A 26960-nucleotide genomic window follows, 5' to 3' on the forward strand; every position below is an offset into this window, starting at 1 on the left:
ATAAGACAGTTAAACCTGAGGCCAGGTGGGACACTGCCCTTGGATGGAGAGACAGTGACCCCAAGCAAGCTCAGCATCTTTATTATATACATCAAGGTAACAATTCTTCAAGGAAACTGGAGGAAGCTGAAAGGGCGAAAAACAATCCCTTGGTAAGCTTTCTCAGAACATACTGCTTTGCTGTGCCCAGAACAACATCTTGGAGGTTTTCTATTGTTATACGCTGCACCCACTGTACATCGAAGCTGGCACTTGACCGTTGTTTGGCTGATCACATATCCTAGCCTTTGGCAGGACATGTTGCATGCAAGCATAGCTTTGCTCAAGCCAGCATGTCAGCCTATGCAATGGACAGGAGGAACCTGTATCCAGGCATGGCTTGGCCTCTGCCCTGGACAAGGTCCCTCAGGGTCTTCAGGGCACAGTCTTGCTCCTGCCTGAGTCCCGGCCAGCTCCCAGGCTCAACCCCTTTCCACACTTTTTCTGGAGACTTCTCTTGTTCTTTCATTTGGGGCTTCTTTTTTTTTGTCTCCCCATTTTGGCTTCCTGTTTAGATTTGTTTCTATGTATTAGGTAGATCTGCTAGGACTCTCAGTCTTTTTGGAGAGTCTCTGGTGCAAGCTAATGACAGACACTGTTTGTGACTGGCCCTGAGTACCCTGTTTGGAGCTCTCAACAACCTTTCGCTTGAGGTCTCCTCTGTTGGGGCTGGGTGTAGTTGGACAGGACCAAGATGCGCACCCAAGTCTGCTTTTCCAAGGCCCAGGTCCAGAAGCAGATCAAGCAAAGACTCAAAGCACTCTGAGGTCTGCCTCTGCCTGTAAGCTGAGTAATCTGATTCTCTTAATAAGGCTCAGGCTGCAGAAACTCCACAGGGTGGAGAGGCTGGTTGTTATCACTCTTAACAAGCCTCAGGCTTTAGAAACTCCTTATGGTAGTGCAAGAGGTTTCCCAGCAGGATCGGGCAATTGCTCCCCACCCCCAGGCAAAACTGCTTAGAAGGTAAATGTCTGCCTGAGAAAGATGTCCTCTGCAGTATGCGGAAAAGACTCAACACAGGAATCCTGACGGGTGCCTTTTGATCGAAATCTCCAGAGTCCACAACCCCACATTCTCCTCACACAGCTCCAGTCCATTCTGCCCTCCCTCTGCTGGAGCCCAAGGTGAGTGGCTGCACGTGAAACTTACTGTGTTGGCTTTTAAAGAGGGTGCCTGAATTTCCAGCATCTCTCCCTGGCAGACAGAAACCCAGCTGCTTTTCACAGCCAGATGTTGAGTGGGCACCTTTCTCAGTTCTGGTGCTCTTGGCTGGGAAGCCCAGCCTGGAGTTTATGCCCCAGAGTCCTCAGTGGGAACCCCCTACAGCTGAGATATCCCTCTGGACCTTCAGCTGTTGCCTGTGGAAGCCTGGCCAGCCCTATTTTGCTTCCACATTTCCTACCAGTCTCTATGTGGTCTCCACTTGTCCTCCTTGGGTATGAGGGTGCTCTCCAGCTCACCTTCAGTTACAGTTGATTATTCAGGATCATTTTTCTGTATTTTAGTAGTAATTCCAGTTTGGTCCTAGGAGGAGGAGTCCGCTGCCATCTTTAATCCCTTTTTAATTCTTTAAGGTATAAAGTTATTCTGTGATTTGGGATCTTCCTTTTTTTAAAAAAAATAAAGGCATTTACAGATATAAATTTCCCTTTGAACGCTTTCACTGCATCCCATAAGTTTTATTTTCATTTATTTAAAATTATTTTCTAATTACACTTGCAAATTCTTTTTTGACACATAAGATGTTTAGGTGTGTTTTGTTTAATTTCCACATATTTTCTATTTTTCCAGTTTTTCTTCTGTTAACTGATTTCTAACTTCATTCCATTGAGGCCAGAGGAGGCACTATGTATGATTTCTATTATTTTAAATTTACTGAAAATTTTTTGTGACCTAACATATGTAATATGTTGGATTATGTTCCATGTGCATTTAAAAAAATATGTATTCTACTGTTGTGTGAAGTGTTCTGTATGTGTTTTAGGTCTCATTGGTTTACATGGCCTATTTCCTTATTAACCTTCTTCCTAGTTGTTCTATCAACTATTGGAAGTGGGTTCTGAAATCTCCAACTATTATTGTAGAGCAGTCTATTTCATTTCTGTCAATTTTTGCTTCATATATTTTGGGTCTCTTTTGTAACAGGTTTTTGGTTTGTTTTAAATGTATTGATTTCAGAGAGAGCAAGAAAGAGGTAGAGACAGATAGAAACATCAGTGATGAGAGAGAGCCACCAATTGGCCACCTCCTGCACAAACCCCGCCAGGGATTGAGCCTGCAACCCAGGCACATGCCCTAACAGGGAATCAAACCATGGTTTCCTGGACCATAGGTCGATGCTCAACCATTAAGCCACGCCAGCCAGGCTCTTTTGTAACAATTTATTATTTAAAATCTGTTTTCTTTGATATTAGTACAGTCTTCCCTGCTGTCTTTGGTTACTATTTGCATGGAATGTCTTTTTTTTTAATCCTTTCATTTTCAATCTACTGATGTCCTTGGATTGAAGGTGAATTTCTTCTAGATAACATATAGATGGGTCATAGTTTTTTTAAGTGAAAGGAAGAATCACATGTCTCTCACTTTAAATCAAAAGCTAGATATAATTAAGCTGAATGAGGAAGACATGTTAAAAGCTGAGGTAGAATAAAAGCTAGGTCTCTTAGGCCAAATACTTAGCCAAGTTGTGAATGCAAAGGAAAAGTTGTTGAAGGAAATTAAAAGTGCTACTCCTGTGAACATACAAATGAAAAGAAAACAAAACAGCCTTATTGCTGAAATGAAGAAAGTTTTAGTAGTCTGGATAGAAGAACAAACTAGCTACAACATTGAAAGAAGTTCTACTGTGGGTAAAATGATATTAATTAGCATCATATGCTACAGAGAAATTGTTCATGAAAGGAAGAGTCAACCCATGCAGCAAACTTCATTGTTGTCTTATTTTAAGATATTGTCATAGACACTTCAGCCTTCAGCAACCACCACTCTGAGCAGTCAGCAGCTATGTGTCAAGACAAGACCCTACACCACCACCAAGATTACACTCACCTAAGAGTCAGATTATGGTAAGCATTTTTCAGCATTTTAAAACAAATTTACAAACATTTTTAGCAAAAGTTAAAAAAGAAATTTTAACAAAAATTTTACATTTTTAAAAACAAATTTACATATTGTAGCAAAAAGTATTTTTAAATTAAGGTATGTACATTTCTTTAGACATAATACTATTGCACACTTAATAGACTATAGTATTGTTATGAACTCAAGGGAGTCACCACTTGGGGTATTCTAGACAAGAATGAGAAGTGGTCATCTTTTTTGTTGTTGTTGTATATCCTCACCTGAGGATATTTTTTTCCATTGATTTTTTAGAGAAAGTGGAAGGGAGGGAGGGAGGGGGAGAGAGAGAGAGAGAGGAAGATAGAGAGAGACACTTGACTGGGGCTGGGGATTGAACCTGCCCTTGACTAGGAATCAAACCTGTGACTCAGAACCCACGACTCTTTGGTGCGAGGACCTACTCTAACTACTGAGCCAAATCTACCAGGGTGAAACATGGTTATCATTAGGTAGTTTTATTTACTTACATCAAGTAAAAGAGACAATGGATTCACACCCAAAGCTCTGTCTTACAGAAAGGAGGCTTAGTTATTGCTTATATACACTATTCAGTTAATTACATGTTTTCTTGGCAGTTGGTTAAACTTATTGGGTTGGGTTCCTGGTCAAACTCATCCCATTACAGCTGCATCTGCAAGATACTGTGCTACATGTTAACATTTAGCAAGAATAGCATTGTCAGAACCACCCAGACCTGAGACCTTTGTCCTAACATATAACTTTTATATGCATTGGGAAACCAAAAATTCATGTGACTGGCTCTACTTTTGAGACAGCTCAGTAAGCCAGGACAAGTGGAATAGGGAAAATGAGACAGATAGCTAAACAATCTCACAGAGCAAGTTACAGCAGATGCAGATGCTCACCTCTGTTCGGTTTTGGCTGGTGACACAGGCTGTGAAAGAATTTACAACTCAGAGAAGAGATAGATGCAAAGAGGGAGTTTATTTTATTTTCCCCAAAGGGAAAGGGCTAATGTATCACTAGCCACTACAAGGGCAGGCAAGAAACAAAAGGTGGACTGCTCTTTTAAGCAGGTACTGTTTCTAGGTGACAAGGAAGGGAGGGGGGTGTTTCTTGAAGTTGAGCAGATACCAGGGACTGTCTTGAAAATTACAGTCCGTTTGCTTTCCAGGAAACAGTCCGGCAGATGTCCCAGGGAGGTACTTATTAGTATTTTTCCCAAGCCTGTAAAACATGCTTAGAGCAGAAGTTACAAAGAATTCAAAGAGGCTCATTTAAAGAGGAGGGGGAACGGGAACCTTACACTAACTACACTCCTTGGTGCGAATTATTCCTCAGTTGTAAAAACAGCAGGGAGGAGGTGGATGCAGGAATATAGCTTTGAGAGTAGCTTATCTTGTCCCCCAGTTTAAACAGAGGAGCCAACAATCTTGAGGTTTAATTACCAGGTGCTTCTCATAAATTGTGGAAGGCCACAGCAAAGAAAGAGGCACTTTTCCTGTCCTTACATCCTCCCTAGAAATAACATCTAGGCCTCAGTTGTATTTCAGCTCCAGACTCAGAAAAGCAGCAAAACCAGGCAGGTGACCCCAGAACCAGATGTGATGACTGACCAATCAGTGAAGACCATGGCCCTGGAGGAGCACACCTAGAAAAGTGATTAATATTCTGCTGAAACCCTCCCCTGAGACCTCCCCTAAGATTCCAGCTTACAGAAAGAGATAAAGCCTCAAAACAAAGGACCCAGTGTGTGCTCTCCCTTCCCCTCTTCTTCCCTCACAGACATGCATCTCCTAAATAAACCCTAAAGGACTCCACCAGGCTTGCAACCATGAGAGCAATGGGCAGCAACCCCTCCTCCCAGGCTAACTTCTGAACTTGATCCCAAATCCCCTTTTCTCTCACTTCCCAGAGAGCCAGGGCAGCCCAGCCTAGGCCCGCCCTCCTTTTGCTTCTTCTATGCTAAGCCCTTTCTTGTTTTACTGTCTCCAGCTTTAATAATGTTCCCTCATAGTCACTAGACTCCTGCTGTGAAATTTTTCCTGCAGGAAGTTAAGAACCCACACACTACCACTGGCCCCAGGCACACCCGCCAAGGGCCCAGTTCCCTTTGCAGTAACACTGTGATACTGGCATTACTGCGGTGGTCCAGAACTCAGCCGCAGTATCACTGAGGTATGCCTGTAGTCAAGTATAAATTCATAACCTTTCTACATTTTTTCTATTCTCATTTTCTTCATATCTGGAGAATTTCATTTTTTCCCATTACTTTACTCTCTACTCCAGCCTTCACCTCTCTGGAACAACAGATATGTATTTCTAACTACTTAGGAACACTACCGCGAACTTCAAACTCACGAAGTCCTCAACTAAATTCATTACCTTACCCTCCTGTTTTCCCAATCCTATACCCTCCCCAAATTTGCTTGTTTCCAGCTCCTGGGAATCACCTTCATTTCTCGATTAATGGCAGCACCACCCACCCACTTTTCCCAAACTCCAACTTTGGAGCCACCCCGTATTTGCTAAATCCCGCCTGAAAGACGAAACAAAAAATGCTAAACCTGGGGCTAGTGCAGGAAGCAAGCAAGCCTGCCGGCCGCGCCCGCGCCCTTGGGGCCAGGAGCACCATCTGCTGTGAGGCGGGGCGGGGGCGGGGTGGGGGGTGGGGGCGTGGCGGCGGGGCGGGGTGGGGGCGGGGCGGGGGTAGGGGTGGGGGCGGGTAGGGGTGGGGGCGGGGCAGCGGGGAGGGGTGGGGCGGGGCGGCCCTCCCAAGGCCTCTTCCGCCCGGCCGCAGGTCCGCGCCCTGGAGAGTCCGGAGCTGGGAAGCACCCGGAGCCAGAGCGCCCAGAATCCTGAGGCACGGGGAGCTGCCGAATCCTCTGGCAGGTGCGTGGACACCGCGGGGTATTCCTAGCGGTGCTTGGTGTCAGCGCTGGAGGCTGCGGGGCCCCGAAACCGGACTTGGTGGGACAGCCCGGGGCGCGGCGCTCAGGCCCAGGTCTCTGGCAGGGAGCGGTGGCCCTGGGGCTTCCCATATCTCGTTTCCGGTGTGCCTGGGGGCATGTCTGTCTTCTGAAAGTTGGGTTACAATGCAAGCTTTCGCAAAAAGTCCAGGATTTTAGTGGATAATCAGGGAGCACCGTGAGTATTGGGAACACCGTCCGTGATCGGAACACTTACTGTTGGTTGAAGTCCAAAGTCGAAAACCTGGAAATGAGTTTTATGATTCCTGCGAGGGCTGAGTTGTTAAATCAGCCTCTAGAACAGGGCACTGCCCAGTGTTCAGTCTTTACGCTCTGGGTTGCAAAATGACCGTAAACATGAAGATCTATAAAATGTGGCTTTAGAATAAGGAGAAATTAACTCCGCATGTGTGCATGTTGCAGATCCTTTCCGTGCGCTGACCTGATCGTGTATTCAGTGCTCCGAGCTGTGATGAGCTGTAACGTGCCACCCAAGTAGGAGCAGCACCAGAGTGGGTGGCCTTTCTTTTCCGGGGTTCAATAGTCCCATTAGGGAGGTGCGGAGTTGATTCCATTTGAGTCCAAATATGCAAATAGTATCAGAGGCTCTTCTGTAATCTTTGGCTTTAATGGATGTGGGAGTTTTTAGTAAATAAGCATTTATTGAATGCCTGCTGTGTGCCCTAGGGTCTAGGGATATAAAGATCAACAAGGCACAGCCCTTGCATGGGATCTGCTCTCCTGGAGAAACTAGAAGTGTTAAGAGGAGAACAGCCAGTGATTGCAGGGATGTATGACTACAGCTGCCTACTGGGGGCCGTGGGGAGGTCGCAGCCTGGTCTGGATCAGAGCAGAGAGATCCAGGGAGGGTTCCAACTGCACCCACAGTTTCTGGGTAGAGTGGCCAGAATTTGTGACAGACAGGCTTAGAGTTTCCCAGGACTTGGGGCTGTGTCCCTAAGCCAGGGCCTGATGACAGGAAGAGTCACTTATCTGGAGAGGTGGAACTGGGCAGCCAAGCCCACACCAGCCAGCCTCCTCCAGCTTAAGCAGGTATATTACATAGAGACTATCCTGAAATTGTTCAAGATTCATTAGAAAGTTTTGGTGTTTTGTTTTTTTGTTGTTCGATTTTTTTTTTAATTTTTATTATTGTTTAAAATATTACAGATGTCCCTTTTTCTCCCCAATGACCCGTTCCACCCCGTTCCTTCCCCCTCCCCAGTCCCTCTCCCCACCATTGTCCATGTCCTTGGGTTGTATATATATGCACATAAATTCTTTGGTTACTCTCTCCCCCTCCACCCACCCGCCCTCCTCCATCCCTCTGAGATTCATCAGTCTCATCTATGCTTCCATATCATTGAATCTATTCTGTTCATCAGTTTATTAAGTTCTTTAGGTTCCATGTATAAGCAAGATCATGTGATATTTGTCTTTCGCTGCCTGGCTTATTTCACTTAGCATAATATTCTCCAGGACCATCCATATGTTGTTTGATTTTTAACTGTCAGAGTTTAAGAGCAAAGTAGGTTAACCTAAATAGGGCAGTCTAATATCTTTCACAGTATTCATCATCATCTCTCTCATCTTCAAACCACGATAATTATGAATCAGTAGAATGTAAAAGATAACACATAAGAAATTAGTAAATATAATGCTTTGGAAAGGGAGTTAAATCAAGGGACTTCAGTTTAACCAGAACGCATAAGAAAGAAAAAAGTGAACTAATATATTCATATGTTGGATAGTGCCTACTAGGTTCTGGGTAGGATTTACAAGTGTGAGGTGGGGGTAGGGGACAAGGGTCCCAGCAAGAAGAAACAGCATGTGGGAAGGCCCTGATCCCCAAGCTTAAAAGTTTTTGCTAACCTGAAGAAAAAACCAGTATGGCCAGGGCAGAGTGAGAATGGTGTGCATAATGAGACTGGAAACAGAGGCCAGGCCTTGAACCATAAGAAGTCTGAATTTCATTTGAAATGGAATTAAGAAAAAAAAATTACTTAAGCTACAGTATGGAGAAGAGATTAGAGGCAGAGAGGAGCAGAAGTGGGGAGAGGAGTCAGGACTCCTCTCTGATGGGGCATGGGCCCAGGTGGCATTGGAGATGGAGAATGTGGATAGATTCCGGCTATATTCAGGGGTAGTGATGACGAGATGCTCATGGCCTAAGGGTTACCCTCAAAGGGGGAGAAATCAAGGGTAGCTTGAGCAGCCAGCTGGATGTGGCAGCCACCTGCCTACAGGGGTACTGGGGGTGGCCTGCACTGAGGACTTGGCACATCTGAGGTATGGGTGTTTGGAAGGCAATGTGCATTTTGTCCAAAATTAGAGGTTGTCTGCATTTAGCCAGCATTTAGGGCCTTGAGGAATAGGTACTATTGCTCAAGTAAAAGGACCAGAGTGGGTGGCTCTAGTCAGCTTGGGAGAACAGAACATTTGGGGCAGGGGGAGCAGGAGGAACACAGACCCTAACCATGTCCTCAGGGGACTGCACCTGGTAGGCACCCTTGGAGATGGGAGGCCCAGCCACCCTGCAAGAAACCTGCTAACTGACCTTCCTTAAAGGAACATCAGACCCAGGAACCGCTTTTCACCAACCCTCCCCTGTAAGAGATGACTTCCGTTTTTTAAAATTAACAATTAGCTACCATGAATTAAACCCAATATCCCACCACTTATTAATTGTAAAATGCACATAATATTTCTTTCAATTTGTCTTAGAAGTAATTCTTTTCTATATGTGGAAATGTAAAAGAAATTAACTTCAAATGTGTGTATATATATATCTTTCCATTTAAACATAAGTTTTATGTTTTTATTACTAATTATTCAATTTATCTCTAGAATGGCTTACCAGAAACCCAAATAACTAATAAACCTCTTTGAATTTATACAAGACTTATATATAAAAGTCCATGGGTTCACTAGTACATAATGTTAATTTTTAATTTAAAAATTAATGCTTCTATATATATGTATATATATGTGTATATATATGTATATTTAATCTTCACCTGAGGGTATTTTTTCCATTGATTTTATTTTTAGAGAGAGTGGAAGGGAGGGAGGTGAAAAGAGAGAGAAACATCAATTTGAGAGAGACACATTGATTGGTTGCCTCCCTCACGAGCACCTCCATCGAACCTGCAACCCAGGTATGTGCCCTTGTCTGGGAATCGAACCATAAGCATCAACCCTTCAATGAGTGGGCCAACGCTCTCACCAATGAGCCACACCAGCCAGGGCACTTCTATATTCTTTTAAAAAATTCTTTATTTATTGATTTGAAAGAGAGAGAGAAAGGGGTGGGGGGAGAGAGGCATTGATTTGTTCTTCCACCTATTCATGCATTCACTGGTTGACTCATGTATGTGCCCTGACTGGGGATTGAACCCACAACCTTGGTGGACCAGGAATACACTCTAACCAACTGAGCTACCAAGCCATAGCAATGCTTCTATATTCTTAAATCACATTTGATCTGTAACTGAAATCTGTCATGTTTTCCTTAAAATGTGTATCATGAGTCTATACAAAAGGATTTTTGGGTGTCATAATATCAGCCATAAAAGCTAGAAATGATTCTAAAACCAACATACATAATGCAAACTCGAGTAATATCCAACTTTTGTGATTATAACCTGATTGCAATATCTTTTTTAAAAAATAATGCTCAACTCTCCCACAGTTTGTATGTAGAACAACTCTAAAGTCACTGTCATTTATATTTACTGAAAAGAAAATCCTTAAAAGTTATGACTTGAAGTTTCTTTTCCCTGCAGGATGACTGTGGGAGTCTTTGCAAATTGTACTTTCTGTTTGAAAGTCAAGCACTTACCTCGTCAACAGAAGAAAAAGCTACAAACTGACATTAAGGAAAATGGTGGAAATGTTTCCTTTTTATTAAATCCTCAGGTATTTGCAAATTTCCTAAGAATTCTTCTGTGGTAGACATTGTGCCTGAGGGGAGCACAGGTCATGGTGAGAAGAGTAAGCAGAGAACCTGGCAGTAGAGAAGTCAGCGAAGGCAGGGAAAGTGACATCTTGAACAGGGTATCTGGGCTGGAGAGAGGCAGAGGAGGGAAGACCAACCAGTTCCATCTTCTCCCGTTCTTGTGAGCTGTAGGACAATCCTACATGCCCTGTGAATCTGATATATGACAGCACAGCCAAGGATATCAATAGAAGAAACATTAGACCAGCCAAATCTGCTCTTGAATGAGAAAAGTTACAATGTGCAGCATTTGCTAAAAGCATGCTAGTCACTCGCCGGTATGTCAACACTGGAGTGACACCTGTAAGATGGCTCCTATAGGACAGAAAAAAACTCATGTATTGTAAACTGATCTTTGTACTGTTTATTTAAAGGTGGAAGGAAGCTACCTACTCTCTTGAAATGAACTGTAGGCCTAACAGTTTAGATCTAGAATTTCACAGTTGGATGAAATCTTGAAAATAACAAAGGTTACCCTGCTCTGTTTTTTTGTTTCTTTTTTTAAAATCCTCACCTGAGGATATTTTTTCCATTGCTTCTTCAGAGAGAGTGGAACGGAGAGAGAGAGAGAGAGAGAGAGAGAGAGAGAGAGAGAGAGAGAGAGAGAGAGAGAGAGAGAGACATCGATTGGCTGCCTCCCCGCACATGCCCCGACCAGGGCCAGGGATTGAGCCTGCAACCGAGGTACGTTCCCTTGGCTGAAATCGGACCCAGGACCCTTCAGTCTATGGGCTGATGCTCTAACCACTTAGCCAAACTGGCTAGGGCTTACCCTGCTCTGTTTTAACTACCTCATCATAAGAAGTAAAAATTGAAGTTCACAGTTGTTAGGTGCCAGGCCTGCAAGTGCAGGCCCTGCCCTGTGCATACTCTTCCCTCTGTTGGTTGATGAGACTGCCCCTTCCTGGACCACAGGCCTGGGTTTGCCAACTGGAGGGAGCCAGGCTTGTTCTGTGAAGCACAGGCATCTCCAGCTGGATACGTTCTGCATAGAGAATGCCAACACAGGCTCTCACTTTTAGAATCTCTCATATACAGGACTGCAGCCTTTTCAGCAGTTGTTGTCAGTGTCTATAACCGTTTGAAATGTGCATACCAGCTATTGTAATGAAGGAGGGAGCACAATATGTGATGATGAGAAATGATCTCCAAAATAAATTGTCAAGTGGAAAAGCAGTGTGTTTAGTATGCTGCCATCTGTGGCTACAAAGAGGGCTGTGTACTTGTATGTATGTTGTCCACATAGAATAGCTCTAGAAGAATACCTGAGCACAAGTTACAGCAGGTGCCTCTGGGAGAGGAACCTGGAGAAATGGTAGGAAGTAATTAACTTATTCTTATAATTTTACTTTTTAGATATTTTATAATGTGCTTATGCTACTTATTTAAAAATAAGTGAATAAAATTGCAAATTAACAAATTAAAATAAATATTAATGAATACTTTTTAAACCTCTTATTCTACTCCTAAGGAAAAAATAAATTGTATAAAAAAGTGTACGTGAAGAAACTCAGCACAGCATTTTTTTAGAGGAGTGAAAATTTGGAAACAACGTCTAGGATTGGTTATGGTACATCCATATCCGTACTCTTTAAAAACTTGATTTTTTTTTTTTTTAACTTTAATGTAACAAGAAATTGTATTACTTATAAGAGTTTTAGAAATCTGAGGAAAATTGTTACAGTTACCTTCAAACAAGACTTTTAAGGGTGAAAATTACAGATACAAAGTCATTAAATTTTGTTTCTACTAATGCATAATGAATTGATTCTTTTTTCTTAGTGTACACATATAATCTTAGACAGTGCTGATGTTCTCAGTCAGTACCAACTGAACTCAATCCAAAAGAACCATATCCATATTGTAAACCCGGATTTTATATGGGAATCTGTCAAAGAAAGGAGACTCTTGGACGTAAAGAATTACAATCCTAACAAGTCACTGGACAACATACCACCTTGTCAAGAGCCAAGCAGCTCTGGTAAGTATTTCATATCAAGCACTCAGTGTATTATAGGTGCTACAGTAAACATTTTGGTTTGTCAAAGGTACTATATACAAACTATGGTGCAGAAATACTACCTAAAAATTAGAACTTGTTATCTCAGAAAATGGGCAGCAAAATAGCACAGGACAAAGACTACTTTAGCAATAGAAATAGATTTGTCAATATGCAGTCTAGTGTGATCAGAATCAAAATGACTACAAAAAAGACTGATAGTCTCACCCTGGCTGGGTAGCTCAATTGGTTAGAGCATCGTCCAGATACACCAAGATTGTGGGTTCGATTCCAATCAGGGCACATACAAGAATCAACCAATTAATGCGTAACTAAGTTGAACAACAAATCGATCTATCTTTCTTTCTTCCCCCTTTTCCGCCCCTCCCTTCTCCTCTCTCTCTAAAAATAGATAAAATTAAAAATTAAAAAAAACAAACACGGATAGTCTTAGAAAACTTGATGTTTAATTTTAACTGAGAGGAGGAAGAATCTTTGTGTTAAAAAATTATAATAATGATCGGAAATTTTATGACCAGTGTTTGGCTAAAAAGGTTTCTTTCAAAAGATTATGTCTCCAAAAGCAGCATATGTCCTTTATAACCCAGGTTTTATTTTGGTATCTGACTGGGAAGAAAGCCTTTGGACACAGAGAAATACATTCCTCATGAGACACATCAAAAGTTAAGCAATTCTTCCTTGGCCAGTGTGACTCGGTTGGTTGGAGTGTCATCCTGTATACCAAAGGGTTGTGGGTTCAATTCCCAGTCAGGGCACATACCTAGGTTGCGGGTTCGATCCTCAGTTGGGGTGCATGCAGAAGGCAACCAGTTGATGTTCTCTCTCACATCAGTGTTTCTCTCTCTCCCACCCCCTTTCTCTCTAAAATCAATTAGCATATTCTTAGGTAAGGATTCAAAAGAGTCAAGCAGTTCTGATAAATACTAATAAACACATGCTATGTTAGATATCATCTTATATGATATTAATTGTATTATTTATAAAAGTTTTAGACATCTAAGTGTGTTGGTGTGGTTCGGCTTCTTTAGACAAGTGCTTTTCCAGAAATGCTGTCATCAGATGGTCTTGCTGTCTCAGAAAATGGTAGCCGAAACAAAAAGGCAGGATGATAAACTCCTTTTACACTGAAAACATTTTTCAACATCCAGAATAATACAGTCAGATTCAGAATTACAACAAATATATTGATGACTTGAAATTGTGATAGCATAATTAAAACTGAAAAGAAATCCTCACATTAGAAGAGTTATTCTTATCTATCATAATGCTGTAGTGTTAAAGATTCTTCTATAAGAAAAGTATGAAGCAAACATTGTGCAGCTTCACATAGGAACACTGAATTTCCCTCTAAACTAGAACGGGTTTGTGACCTGATGGCCCTCGGGAACTCATTCTGATCCTGCGTTGTGTTGGAAATGCCCTTCATAACTATGCTCACCAATATCTTCAGAAGAGAAAAATGCCATTCGAAATTATATGCCTGTCAATGAGCTTCAAATAATACAGATTACATGGGGATTCTCTTCACATGGCTATTAAAATAAAATTAGAATGATATGTTCTCACTATGTTTTAATTTACCATCCTCCTTTCCCACTTGTATTGTCCTTAGATCACCTGTAACTAGCTAACTTAAAGACACCTTAAAAATAGAATAGCATGGAAGATATAACCCACTTTTAAGAATCTTAACACTTCCAGTATTTATTGTTAGATCATTTAAATAAATCTTTGAGTAGTTAACAAGTGTTTTGTTTGTTTTAATTCTAGAAGTGAAAACAGACAAGCTAAGCCTGGACAATGCCACAGAGATAGAAAACGTCGTGGAACTTACTAAGTAATCTACTTCTGGTCATTAAGACTAGGCAGAGTTTGCAAAATGTTTTATAAACCTCAAGCACAGTATTAAAATGCTATTAGTACATCAGTATTTTTGGTAGTATTTTAATTTATGTTGCTTATCTAACTTTATTAAGTTTTTATTTAAGATTTTTTACTTCAGTTAGTAGAGTGATAATTATTTTGTCTTGTCAGTATTATATGAGATTGGATGTAATTGTGACATTGATTTGAAAAAAAGAAAATCCACCGGAGATAAGATTTCGGCAGTCTGGTCACCCTGTTACCTTACTGAACAGTCTTTAGAAGCAGTTCATTACTCTCTACCTGATATTTTTAAAAATAATACCAACCTTCCAAAATGGAGTACTTGAGTCTGAAGCTCTACATGGCTTCTTAAAGCATACCCGAGACTGCAGCATCAATTAGGCATCACATTTTGCCTTGTTTTACTTGTTAATAGTAGTGCTAAAAGAGAGAAAAAGTATCAGAATTAAAAGTACAGATTATGAGAAGTCTATTATTTTAAAGGGGACTTGACTGTAGCTCAGAGACGTGAGGGCCTGTCTAAAGTGACATAGTGTCTAAGGGTCCATTCCAGGGTGAATGCAAGGCCGCCCGTCTGTGAGGAGCTGTGCTTTCTTCAACACGTTGGCCTGTTTCTTTTATGCCTGTGCTTTATGTTACCCCGCTGGCCAATGCAGACACACAGTATTCTGCATCAAAGCTGTAGAATTACATAAAGGAGGAATCCAGCTCATTCCGTAAGACCTTTTGACCATTTTTAGAATATGTAAGGAGGCGTTAGGGATTTATAATGCATTTTGAGTGGAGTTAGGAGAGGTACAAGAAAAAGTTTTTGAAAATCCTGTTTAGTCTAAAAGTCAATTTTAATATTTTTTAATTATACAAATTTCAGGTCTTATACAGAGAATGTTGAAATTCCTCATTTTCCTCAAGATTTTGAAGTTGCAAAGTATAATATCTTGGAAAAAGTAAGAGACCGGTATCTGTTTGGAAAAAAAGCTGCCTGAATGTCTTGTGATTATTCTTCCTGCTTGATAATTTTCTTCTTGTTCTGAAAAATTATGCATATCCTGAATAATATTCTTTAATATATGAGTTACTTTTTAATAATCAAGAAAACTTTTTCATTTAAAATATAATGGCCCTGTCTGGGTAGCTCAGTTGGTTTGAGCTTTGTCTCTATATGTCAAGGCTGCAAGTTTGATTATGGTCGGGGCACATGCAAGAAACAATCAATGAATGCATAAATAGATGGAACAACAAATTGATGTTTCTCGCTTGCACTCTCTTTTTCCCTCTCTCTCCCATCCTCTCTCTAAAAATTAATTTAAAAAAATTTAATGTATAACTTTTTAGTGTAAAAGTAGTTGCTCATAATTACTGTAAAAGTAATGCATGCTCATAATAAAAATGTAAACACTATAAAATATTGATATGATATTAAAAATAAAGGTCCTACCCTAGCCGGTTTGGCTCAGTGTGTCAGCCTGCGGACTGAAGGGTCCTGGGCTCGATTCTGGCCAAGGGCACGTACCTCGGTTGCAGGCTCGATCCCCAGCCCTGGTCGGAGGCAACCAATCGATGTGCTCTCACATCCATGTTTCTCTCTCTCGCTCCCCCTTCCACTCTCTCTGAAAATATCCTCAGGTGAGGATTAAAACAAATAAATAAAAATAAGGCCCTGCCCTGGCTGATTGTGACTCGGTTGAAGCGTCATCCGGTGCACCAAGAGGTGGCAGGTTCAATTCCCAGTCAGGGTACCTACCCAGGTTGCTAGTTCTTTCCTGGGTCAGGGTGCCTGCTGGAGGCAACTGATTGTTGTTTCTTTCTCTCTCTCCCTCCCTTCCTCTAAGATCAATTAAAAAGTAAATGAATAAAATAAAGGTCCTCCCTGTTTTTAACAGTTTCTTATATTTTAAGAGTAGATTTGACACAGGTATTTGCACCATCTTGAATTTCCATTACTTTTCATTTAAAAGAAAAACAAAAATTTTTCTCCAACATGACACAAATGCAAATTAGCTTTAGCATTCAAAATGATGCTCCATTTGTATTTTTTAGGTATTACAATAAAACATAACTTGAAAATAACTTCCCTCTGTGATAAAGAAGATATGAAAAGTGGTACCATTTAAACATATGCAAATAAATCTTTAGTAAAGATATAGGAGGGAAAAGTACCAAAATAGTAATAGTGATTATATATCTGCAGTGTTATCGCAGGTGATTTTTATTTTTTCTTTGTACTGTCTGTATTTTCTACATTACATTTCCAAATGATCATATATTAGTTTTAAATCAACCTTTTTTTTTTTTTTTAAATGCTCATCTGAGAATATGTTTTATTCATTTTAGAGAGAGGTAGGGAATGAGCGAGAGAGAAAAAGAGAGAGAGGAACATCTATCGGTCGCCTCCTGTATGCTCCCCAACCGAGGATCAAGCCCAAAACCCAGGCATGTGCCCTGACCAGGAATCAGACCCACAGCCTTTTGGTGCGTGGACCAATGTTCCAACCAACTGAACCACCCGGCCAGGGCTAATCAACCTTTTAAAATGGCATGTGCAGTTTGTTGTTTAATGAATGCAGCTTATGAAAGACCAATCTCGTTTCCAGAATGGGACAGAGGGAGGTCGGGAAACTGCAGTGGTGGAATTGCGGTGCTCCCAGGACCCTGGGGACCCAGCCTTCCTCATAGCTGCACACTTCCTCCTGGATGGTGGCACTGAGGTAATGGTCTTTATATCAATTCCTATGTGTTTATCCATCCTTGTTCATAACTAGTTCCCTTTACATTGATCAGTGAACCTGCCAACCTGTTCATACTTTTCGTTTTGCCTGAAAATACGTTTGAAAAGTGGAAATGTGTTCCCTTTTGAAAAGTGGCAGGTGAGGAGAGCCATGTGAGCCCAGTGCCCCTTGACCAGAGCAGCAAAGGGGGCTTATCAGAGGAAGGCACTCACTATGTAGGGTTCTTGCTCCTGTTCTGAGTCACTTACAGAAATTTTACTAATGTATATACCTCTCAAAGCAATCCATTCACACACCTCATTAAGCACTTACTATGTACCAAGCATTCTGCTGTGTTCCAGTAGGCTGGAACCCAAAGATAAAAAATACTTAAACCTGCCCCTCAGAAATCACCGCTTGGGAGGAAATAACACTTTCATGATTTTAACCTGCTGTGACAGTGAAATGTCTGTGAACTGTTGTGGGCTCTGAGTGGCAAGGAAGGCTTTGCAGAGACCAACCTAAAACAGTTATGAAACAAAAATAAATTCAGAACTAATACCTACAGTTCAAAGAAAATGCTACAGAATCATCAGGCTGTCTTCTGTCTAGACATTCTGCTTACAGACAGGAAACAGCAGGGTGCACAGGCGCAGCTCAGTGGGGTGGGTGGTCCTCCCAGCAGTTCACTCAGGCTGTGGGGACGCTTGCTTTGCTCCCATGCCAGGGCCAGCTCTAGGCAAGCAAGGAGGCTCATATCAGGTGGGTGCACATCCACCTGACTTAGAAGCCCACCCACAGAAGCCCATACCTCTTATAACAGGGGCCTGGGGTTGAGATGCCCTTAAGAGAAATGCCCATTATCAGAGTCCCTGTTCCCAGGGAAGCTCAAGGTGCAGGTTTCCCACCTTCTATTTATGGTTCGTTCATTGAACTCCCAGTTCCAATGCAATTGATTAATGACAGGTTACTATTACCCAGACAATTTTGCCTCATATTACAACTGACACTCTACCCTTTTCAGGTTTCCATGGGAGCTGCTATAAAAATTTAATCCAAGGTCAAATGTGTCCAAGAAGAGGAAAGGTTTTTGTTAACCTTTTACCCCCAAATATAGACTATATTTGGTGGGGGATTTAGTTGTGTGGGTGAGAACTAAATGAAAATCAAGTTGAAAACCATGATAGACATGTTGCTGTTTTTCTTCTTACTTGAGAAAGAAAATGCTGCTGCTGGCTAGGCTAACCTGTCCCTTCCTTCTCTGTATGGAGAGCTGTTGTTGGGTGCCTTCCCTCCTTCAAAAGTCTGAGTTTCCTTGGCAATCTGTTCACCTTGATAGAAATGATCCTCACTTAACCACCAGAGAAGGAGCTGTTCCAAAGGAGACTCTTCTAACTTGCCCTTTTCCTTTATTAAACCATTTTGATGGGAAATATGTTAAACTCTACCTTGTTAAATGAAGTAACTTGAACATGACATGCTTCTTTTTGCCAAGTTTGAGAGGCATCCTATGGACACCAGTCCAGGAGGAGGTTTATATGTGTCATGACTCCCTTGATAGTAGTAGGGATTTAGTGCCTTATATATGTTCCTGTTCCCCTGGTACATAGTAGATATTCAATAGAGATTGATACTAAGTTACTGTATCCTCATATCCTAACACTTTGCTTCCTACTATATTCATAGCCTAGAAAGCAGTTCTCTGTAAAGCAAACCTCTGAAGATGCAAGTGAGTACTATGAAAATTACATTGAAGAGCTAAAGAAACAAGGATTTCTACTAAGAGAATCGTTTACCCCCGAAGCCACCCAATTAGCATCTGAAAAATTGCAAGCAGTAAGATTGATTTATCCATGTTATTTTGTGTTGTCGATTGAATATTTTTAAGAGAAATATTTTCTTTATGGCAAATAAATACTGGCAGGAGAGAAGAGTGGGAGTTAGGAAAAGTAACAGTGAACCCACAAAAAGGCATGGAAGCTGAGAGGGGAGTGAGTTCCAGGATGAGGCCCATATGGCTTATTTCAGTAACAAACCATCACAGCTTTCAAAATATTTCATTATAACGTAGGCCAAGAGTCAGAGGTCTCTAACCCTTAATATCACTTAACTTCTAATTCCACTGGCAGTTAATAGGGTGAAGAAAAAGACAAGAAAAAGTAAAATGGGACTAAAAGAGAGAAGGGGGAACAGAGAGAGGGCATAGGCAGGAGGTGGAGGGAAGGCTGAGGAGAAAGAGGAGGCCTGGAGTATTAAAAGTTACTTGAGTGTGAGTGGCTCTCTCTTGGGTACAATTATATCTTCTCATTCCTCTGATTATCTCTATTTAAAAATAAACCTACCTATGAAAACTTTCTGTTGGTATTGTTTTGCCATTTTGTTGCAGTTGCTTTTGGAGGAAGTAATACATTCAAGCGCTCTGAGCCAAGAGGTGAGCAGTTTAGTGGAGATGATTTGGGCAGAGGCTCTCGGCCACCTGGAGCACGTGCTCCTCAAGTCCATGAGCAGGATCAGTCTTAATGATGTAAGTCATGTGTGTCTTTGAAACAGTGCCTCTAACCTAACAAACCTGCTTTCCTGGTTTCTTAGCTTCAACGGTATCACTTCTGTTTGAGCGCTGGTTCAGTTGTTTTTGGATGCATTCCTGTTCTTCTTAACCTGGAGCAGAGGACACCAAGAGCAGTGAGCAGAGATAGCTTTTAAGAAAACCAGACATTGCCGCATGTAAAATGCCAGGCATGAGAATTGATCAAAGCTTGGCTCATCAGGAGGCCTGTTCCTCTAGGTCAAGAGGTTTGTAGCAGGCCTGAGAGATGTGGATGCTCTTGCTCCTGAATTAGATGCTCAGGACCCTAATCACTGTAGTGCCTGCTTCAGAGCCTTGTGCATTCTGACCATCCCAGGGAAAGGCAGGCAGGCTCCCAGCCCTCCAGAACTTGCTCTTCTTAATTATATGCTATTGAAAGAGCAAATGAAAGAATATGTTCCCAATGGTTTAACTTGTGCACCTACATTGTCATATTCAAATAATACAAACAATTCCTCTGTGGAATTAAATGAAATTATTTCAGGGGGGAAAAAGGTCTCTTAGGGTAAATTCCAAAAAGTACTTGTGTAATTTGAAACATGTTCTGGTGTGTTTTGCTCCTAGTTTGATTCTGACATCTTTCTAAGTTTCTTATGTGAAAAGCAAGTCTCTTCTATTGCATGAGTATTCCTCTCTCTGTGGATATAGATATAAATAAAAATATAACTAGATTATAGATATTGAAGATTCTGGTTTTTTTCCTCAGTTAAGCTGAGCCCGGTTTTGGAAAACTCATGGCATTATCATCACAACCAAGATACATCTCCAGTAAACATTGTTTGTTTTATGGCAGATGTTCAGAAAACTAACAGTTACAACATGTCTAACAACTGTTTTAGCTATTTTTATACATTTCTTCACTTTCTCTATGATTATCAAGATCCAACTTTAATAAGCACGTGTCTTCTTTTTAAAGGTGAGCAAGGCAGAGGGAATTCTCCTCCTAGTAAAGGCAGCACTGAAAAGTGGAGAGACGGAAGAACAATTGCAAAAGATGATGAGTGAGTTCTACAGATTAATACCTCACAGAGGTACAGCCACTGAAAAAGTTAGCCTGAGACTATTAGCCAAGAAAGAGGACCTCTGCCAGGTAAATCTCTGAAATATAGGATTCCACTTAAAATATGTGGGGGGAGCCCAGCCCTGAGTGGCTCGGTTGTAGTGTCATCCCAGGCACTGAAGGGTAGCCGGTACTATTCCAGGTCAGGGCACACACGTGGGTTGCAGATTCAATCCCCAGTTTGGGCGCGTCGAGAAGGCAATTGATCGATGTTTCTCTCTCACATCAGTTTTTTTCTTTATCTCTCTCTTTCTCCCTTTCTGTCTCTGAGCATGTCCTTGGGTGAGGATTAAAAAAATAAAAATAAAATATGTTGGGGGAGAGGCCTTTTCAAATCTGATGAATAAGGTAACACTGAAACACAGACATTGTCTCTAGAGTTTGCTCAAAAATCAACTGCTGAGCTATTTCAGAATGCTTTGGGTCCTTATGAAGGTTATCTGAACCATGTTCTAAACTGGAATGTACTGGAATAGTAGTACAATTGCAGATATGTTTAGAATTGCTACCTTATAAAATAATTTCCCATATCAGAAGATGAGTTAGGATTCTTTCTGCAAATAAACAGAAAGTTGCAAACTGACTTGAACAATGAAAACATTTATCATTCCTTATAACAAGAAGTCCAGATACAGGGTGGCTGCTGCTCCATCCAGTTCATTTCAAGGTTACATCTCTGACCTACCTGTAAAGAGCCTGGCTCCCCTTGCCATCAACTTATAGCTACAGTAGTTCATAGCATCCCACCCAGAATATATTTTTTGGTGTCTCTTAGACTTTTATTTCTTTGGTCAGAGTTGAGTTATGTACGTTCCTAAGGCAGTCACTGGCTAGGAGACTGAAGGAGTTACTGTGACTGCTTGGAAATGGTTACTCCCCCTTGAACTGTGGGGGGAAGAGCAGGGCTCAGTGAGCAAAGAGGAAGGCAGGAAGCCAGCCACAGTGTCCACCCCACCTTGGATGAGACCCAGCTCATTCTCTGGCTCTCAGTTGCCTCATTCATGCATGAAGGCATTGGGCAAGGTCGGAGAGGCACCTAGATTTCAGAGGAGTTTGTAGATGTGAAATTTTGCATGTTTGGGGGAAAGTATAGCTTTGAACGGGTCCTCAGAGGATAAGATTACCTTATTTGTAATCCAAAATAAGTGAAGAATCAACAAATGAGATGAACCAGTAAATGAGACGATACTGGGCCCTTCCAGATGTAAATGCCATGATCTGTCTCACCTCCAGCATGAAGAACCTTAGTCATTGGTTTTGCTGCTGAGAGGGTATGTATGCTGCCCATCCAGATACTTTTTAATTTAAATTCTATATTTTCAATAGATAATATATCTGCATAATTTAAAGGTCAAAATTATACTAAAAAAGGACACTCAGAACAATTTCTATTCTACTCTGTCCCCTCTGACCCATTCCCACTCCCTACCTGATAGATAACCATTTTTACTAGTTTCTTTATGCAAACCAATATGAATAAGAACATAGCATATTACTTTATGTAAAAATAGGGGGTAGAATAATATTTAATAACAATGAATAATAATTATTATTATTTCCCCGTCTATTTTTATATAAAAAGTTGTGTACTGTCTTTGCTGTTCTGCACTTCCTTCCTTCATTTACTATACCCTGTACGTGGAGATTATCCTCATAGCATTCCACTGTGGGGTGTGCCACATAAGTGGGTATCCCCATCTCCACACATTTTGATTGTTTCTGAACTTCACTATCACAAACAGTGCCACAGTGCCACCTTGTATGTTTGCCTCCTCCTGCTTGCACAGGGGTATCTCTGGGATACAGCCCCGGTAGTCAAAGTTCTGGCTTAAAGGATATAACTGTGATAGACTTTGATGATTCGCTCACAGGGGTGATACTGTTCTGCCCTCCTACTACCAAAGCATGAGTTTCTGTTTCCTATATTCATACCAATAGTGTATTTGTATATCTATGGATAAGATGTGGCCCCTCCATGTGGTGAGCCTGATTACCTTTTCAAATGGTTAAGGGACCTTTGTGTTTCTTTTTCTGTGAACTGTCTACTCATGGCCTTTGCTTCTTTTTTGAGGGGGTCTTGGTAATTTTCATCATGATTTTCAGGTCCTCTTTATAAGTTGGAGAGCTTCGTTTGTGATGTGAGTTGCAAATATTTTCCGCAGTTCTTTGGTTATTTTACTTTGGTTATAGTGAATTTGTTGGTGGTGGTTAACTTGTTCTCTTGCACCATATAGAAAGTTTTTTACTTTTATTTAGAAAAATGCATCAATTTTTTAAAAGTTTATTTTTTAATTACCATTGACATAAAATTATATTAGTTTCAGGTGTACAACGTAGTGATTAGACTTATATAACTTAATAAATGATCATCCTGATAAGTCTAGTATCCACCTGGCACCATACATAGTTACTATACTATTATTGACTATATTCCCTGTGCTATACTTTACATTCCTGTGACTATTATATAACTAGCAATTTGTACTTCCTAATCCCTTATTTTATGCCTGGTGGATTTGAATTATAGTTAGAAAACCCCTCCCCATGTGGCATAAAGACGTGTGGCAGGAGAATGCCTAGTGCTCTCCTTCAGTACCCCTTTAGCCTCAAAAGATGCTAAAAGCAACACATTCGTCTTTTAAACCTAATTCAGATTATCCAGAAACTGTGTTCCCTCCTCCAAGCTCCATGACCTATGAGTATATGAATCTTCTTGGGTTCTTGCTTGGGGAAGGGACCCATGCCTTATATATTTTTTAGTCTTTCAAATCTTACACAATGCCTGCCATACAGAACATGCTTAATGAATTTTTGTTAAGCAGAATTGACCTTGCTATCTGTGGATCTGAGTTCCTGTTTTGTCTCTATCCCTTCCTTGCTGTGGGATCTTGAGCAATTAGTTTACTCAGAGCCTCACTTTCTTCAGCTATACAATGAGGGCAGAAAGATCTAATAATAATAAGTCCAGTGTTGTAGTGTAGGTTAGAGGAATAATATACCTGAAAACACTATGAACAGTGAAGTATTATCCTTATGTACACTATTATTATTATCATCATGTATTTTGCTGTCACTGAGGTGACTGTATTACCTTTAATATGCCACTTACAGTATAGACAGATATTAATCAAGAGCTTTGGAGAATAGCCCTGGTTGGTGTTGCTCAGGGGTTAGAGTGTCAGCCTGAGCACCAAAGGGTAGAGGGTTCAATTCCTAGTCAAGGGGGTGCAGGTTCAATCCCTGGCCCCAGTTGGGGCGTGTGTGGGAGGCAAGCAATTGATGTGTCTCTCTTACATCAATATTTTTCCGTCTCCCTCTCTCCCCCTCTTTCCTTCCCTTCAACTCGCTCTAGAAAAAATATCCTCAGGTGAGGATTAACCAAAAAAAAAAAAAAAAAAAAAAAAGCTTGGAGAATAAAGCTTATTTTTCCAATCTTTTTGAGAAAGTGTAACATGACATAAATATTTGCATATGTGGTAATTCTAACACCTGTGTATAATTTCCATCCTCAGCTAATAAGAGACATGGTTAATGTCTGTGAAACTAATCTGTCCAGACCCAACCCACCATTTCTTGCCAAATACCGAGCTTTGAGATGCAAGATTGAACATGTGGAACAGAACTCGGAGGAATTTCTAAGGCTTAGGGAAGAGATATTGCAGAATAATTGCAGGTAAGCATAAGGAAATGCATTTGGATCTGTTTTTCTGTAATACTATTTCAGATTTGGATACAGAGCCAAATGCGACAGTTACCTAGATACATAAATTCTCAGTGACAAGATAACTGTGTTGCGATGACCAGTTACTTTTTTCTGTGTTTATAATAGGGCATGAGGCAGTGTGCTGTGCTTGAAAACACTCCCTACTATTCTACTCAGATTTCAACGTTACTGAATCTTGATGAGAATTAAATTTAAAAAATTTAAATCAAAGGGTATTTAAATTTGTGTTTGAAGGATGTTACATAAGAAAATGCACTTAAATTAAGATTTTAAAATACAAAAATATATGTGTGGCAGTTTCTAAAATGACCACTCTGGCATAAACACCTGGAAAACTTGTCAAGAGCTATGGCGCCCCTCAATGTAACTGACATCTGCTGCCTCGTTGACTGCACTTTCCTGTTTCTTGTGCTGGTGTACATTCTGTAACCTGGGGCGACAGCAGTAACAAACACAGATGATCAACTGCTCAGACAAGTCCTCAGTGGTGTTAGTGCCTCTGTAGGATCATCTTGGATAAGAGCCTGGACTTGGCTTTAAAGGTTCAGAAACTACTTTTATTGATTATTCTCAAGGGTGGGAACGACTTTCATTGGCTTGGTCATTCAACCTATAGCAGCTGCCTGAAGTCTCTCTTTTGGGCATTGCTAGAATCTTGGATTTCAGATAATATCTAGGTAGATCTGCATCAGCCTCACACATGCCTTAGAGCCAATGAATGGCAACTGCTCATACCAGCTTGCAGAGGCCAGGGGTTAAATTTTTAGAAATTTTGTTAACTGATTATTAAGCCATTAGTAACTTGAAATCAGCTCTAGTGGGAGAATTTACACCATGGAAATCAGCAAATGCTACAAATCAGGGTCATGTGTAGGTTTTGTTGTTGTTAGGAGTTGGTTTTCTAGCACTCCACTAGAACCAGATCTAGCCATGCCTCCTTGTGAATGGATTCAGGCCTATCTCAAAATATGTTGTGTCTTCCTTGGGTGGTCATCCTCAAATTCCATTCCCAGTGCCACTTCCCACCCACTAAGATGGTTATATTTTAAAAAGTGGAAAATTATAAGTGTTGATGAAGATGTGGAAAAATAAGAATCCTCATACATTGCTTGTGGAATGTAAAATGATGCAGCTGCAATTTGGCGATTCCTCAAAAAATTAAACACAAAATGATTGTATGCCTCAGCAAGTTCACTCCTAGTTATAGATACAAAAGAACTGAAAACAAGTACTCAAACAGATACTTGTACATGAATGTTTATAGCAGCACTATTCAAAATCCTAAAGGTGGAAACAACCACAATTTCCAAAAATATGGTATATACATATGATAGAATATTATTCAGCCATAAAAAGGAATGAATCACTTGCACATGCTGCAACACAGATGCAGGTTGAAAACATCATGCTGAGTGAAAGAAGCCAATCAGAAAAGACCACATGTTGTATGATTCCATTTATATGAAATGTCTAGACTAGATAAATCAAATCCATGGAGACAAAGGTCAAATTGCCTAATCCCAGGGAAGGAGGAATGGAGACTGCTAAATGGGTATGTGGCTTTTGGGGTCATGAAATGTTTAGGAACTAGACAGAGTGGTGATTGCACAACATTTTGAATGTACCAAATACCACTGAACTGTACATGTCAAAATAGTTAATTCTATGTTCTATGAATTTTACATCAATTGAAAAAATCTATATAGATCTTTCCCAGATTTTGTTTTATATATAATCAAATTATTTTGATTTCTTTTGGTTTGACTTTTGACCCTCCCCTTGGTATCTGCTGCAATCTAATACTAATGAAGAGACTGGTGACAGTGAAGGTAGAATCAGAAGGAGAGTGATTGGCTTTCCCCAGGGAGTCAAAGGGAAGGAAGAGGTACATCCTTAAGACCTGAAGTGGGGGTGGAATTCAACCATCTCATGTAAGTCAAGCAAGGCCTTAGAGATCTTACCCTCCCTCCCCCAAGTATTCATTCAACAAAGGTGGGCCTCTTCCTAGGGAGAGATTCAGCTGCTGGGAAAAATTAGATTTTCTCCATTTCATTTCACTAAAAATGATTTCTTTAATATATTTCTGTTTTTCTAAAATTTATATTCTTTGCTGAAAGTTTAGAAACTATATAAAAATATGAAGAGCCCTGGCTGGTGTGGCTCAGTAGTAGAGCGTCGGCCTGCATACCTAAAGGTCATGGGTTCAATTTCTGGTCAGGGTTTGCAGGCTCATTCCCGGACAGTTGGAGCCTGTGACAACCAGTTGATGTGTCTCTCTCACATTGATGTTTCTCTCTCTCTCTCCCCCTCCCTCCCTTCCACTCTCTAAAAATCAATGGAAAAAATATCCTCGGATGAGGATTAACAACAACAAAACATAAAGATCACCCCAAATCTTCCCACCCAGAGATAACCAAGAGATTATATAACCACTGTTTATACTTTGGTGTAGAACATATTCCAAATTGAATTATTGAATCTTCTCTCCAGCCAGTGGATGCTGGTAGGCCAGCTCTCTGAATAAAAATCTTGATTTATAATGTTTGCTGATTTCTGTGGTGTAAATACTCCTACTGTAGCTCATGTCAAGCTACCGATGTGACACTACTGAGCATGGAGCTGGGAAGACGCGCTCAGTAAGCTCTCATAACCCCTTGGCACCTACAGCTCTTTCCCTCAGTAGTACCACTAGTCTTTTCCCGTGCTTCTCCGTTTTAGCCACCCACCCTGAGCCATTAATGATTCTCTCTCCCTCATTCCTAGATCACCACGTTCTGTCTATTCTGCCTCCACTGGCTTCCTTTTACAATGCTGCCATTTTTAGTGCAGACCACTGTTGTCTCATTTATACTACCCTTCCTCTGATCTTGCCACTCCTGCCCTATCCA

The 26960-nt window shown here is 40.9% G+C and overlaps 1 protein-coding gene across 1 annotated transcript in view; it reads left to right on the forward strand.

The window, feature by feature from the left end:
* The first annotated feature begins 5883 nt into the window (after nt 1-5883).
* The window catches only part of PARP4 (poly(ADP-ribose) polymerase family member 4), an 85453-nt gene continuing 64376 nt past the window's right edge, over nt 5884-26960 (forward strand). Inside the window, exons 1-10 of the mRNA XM_081126678.1 lie at nt 5884-6012; nt 9875-10007; nt 11869-12067; nt 13877-13943; nt 14865-14940; nt 16588-16701; nt 18388-18537; nt 19088-19225; nt 20205-20378; nt 23861-24021. Coding sequence (XP_080982804.1) covers nt 9876-10007; nt 11869-12067; nt 13877-13943; nt 14865-14940; nt 16588-16701; nt 18388-18537; nt 19088-19225; nt 20205-20378; nt 23861-24021 — 1211 coding nt within the window. The 5' untranslated portion in view covers nt 5884-6012; nt 9875. The remainder of the gene's footprint in view (nt 6013-9874; nt 10008-11868; nt 12068-13876; nt 13944-14864; nt 14941-16587; nt 16702-18387; nt 18538-19087; nt 19226-20204; nt 20379-23860; nt 24022-26960) is intronic.

The sequence above is a fragment of the Miniopterus schreibersii genome (assembly GCF_964146895.1).
Source record: "Miniopterus schreibersii genome assembly, chromosome: 2".
Taxonomy (NCBI): Eukaryota; Metazoa; Chordata; class Mammalia; order Chiroptera; family Miniopteridae; genus Miniopterus; species Miniopterus schreibersii.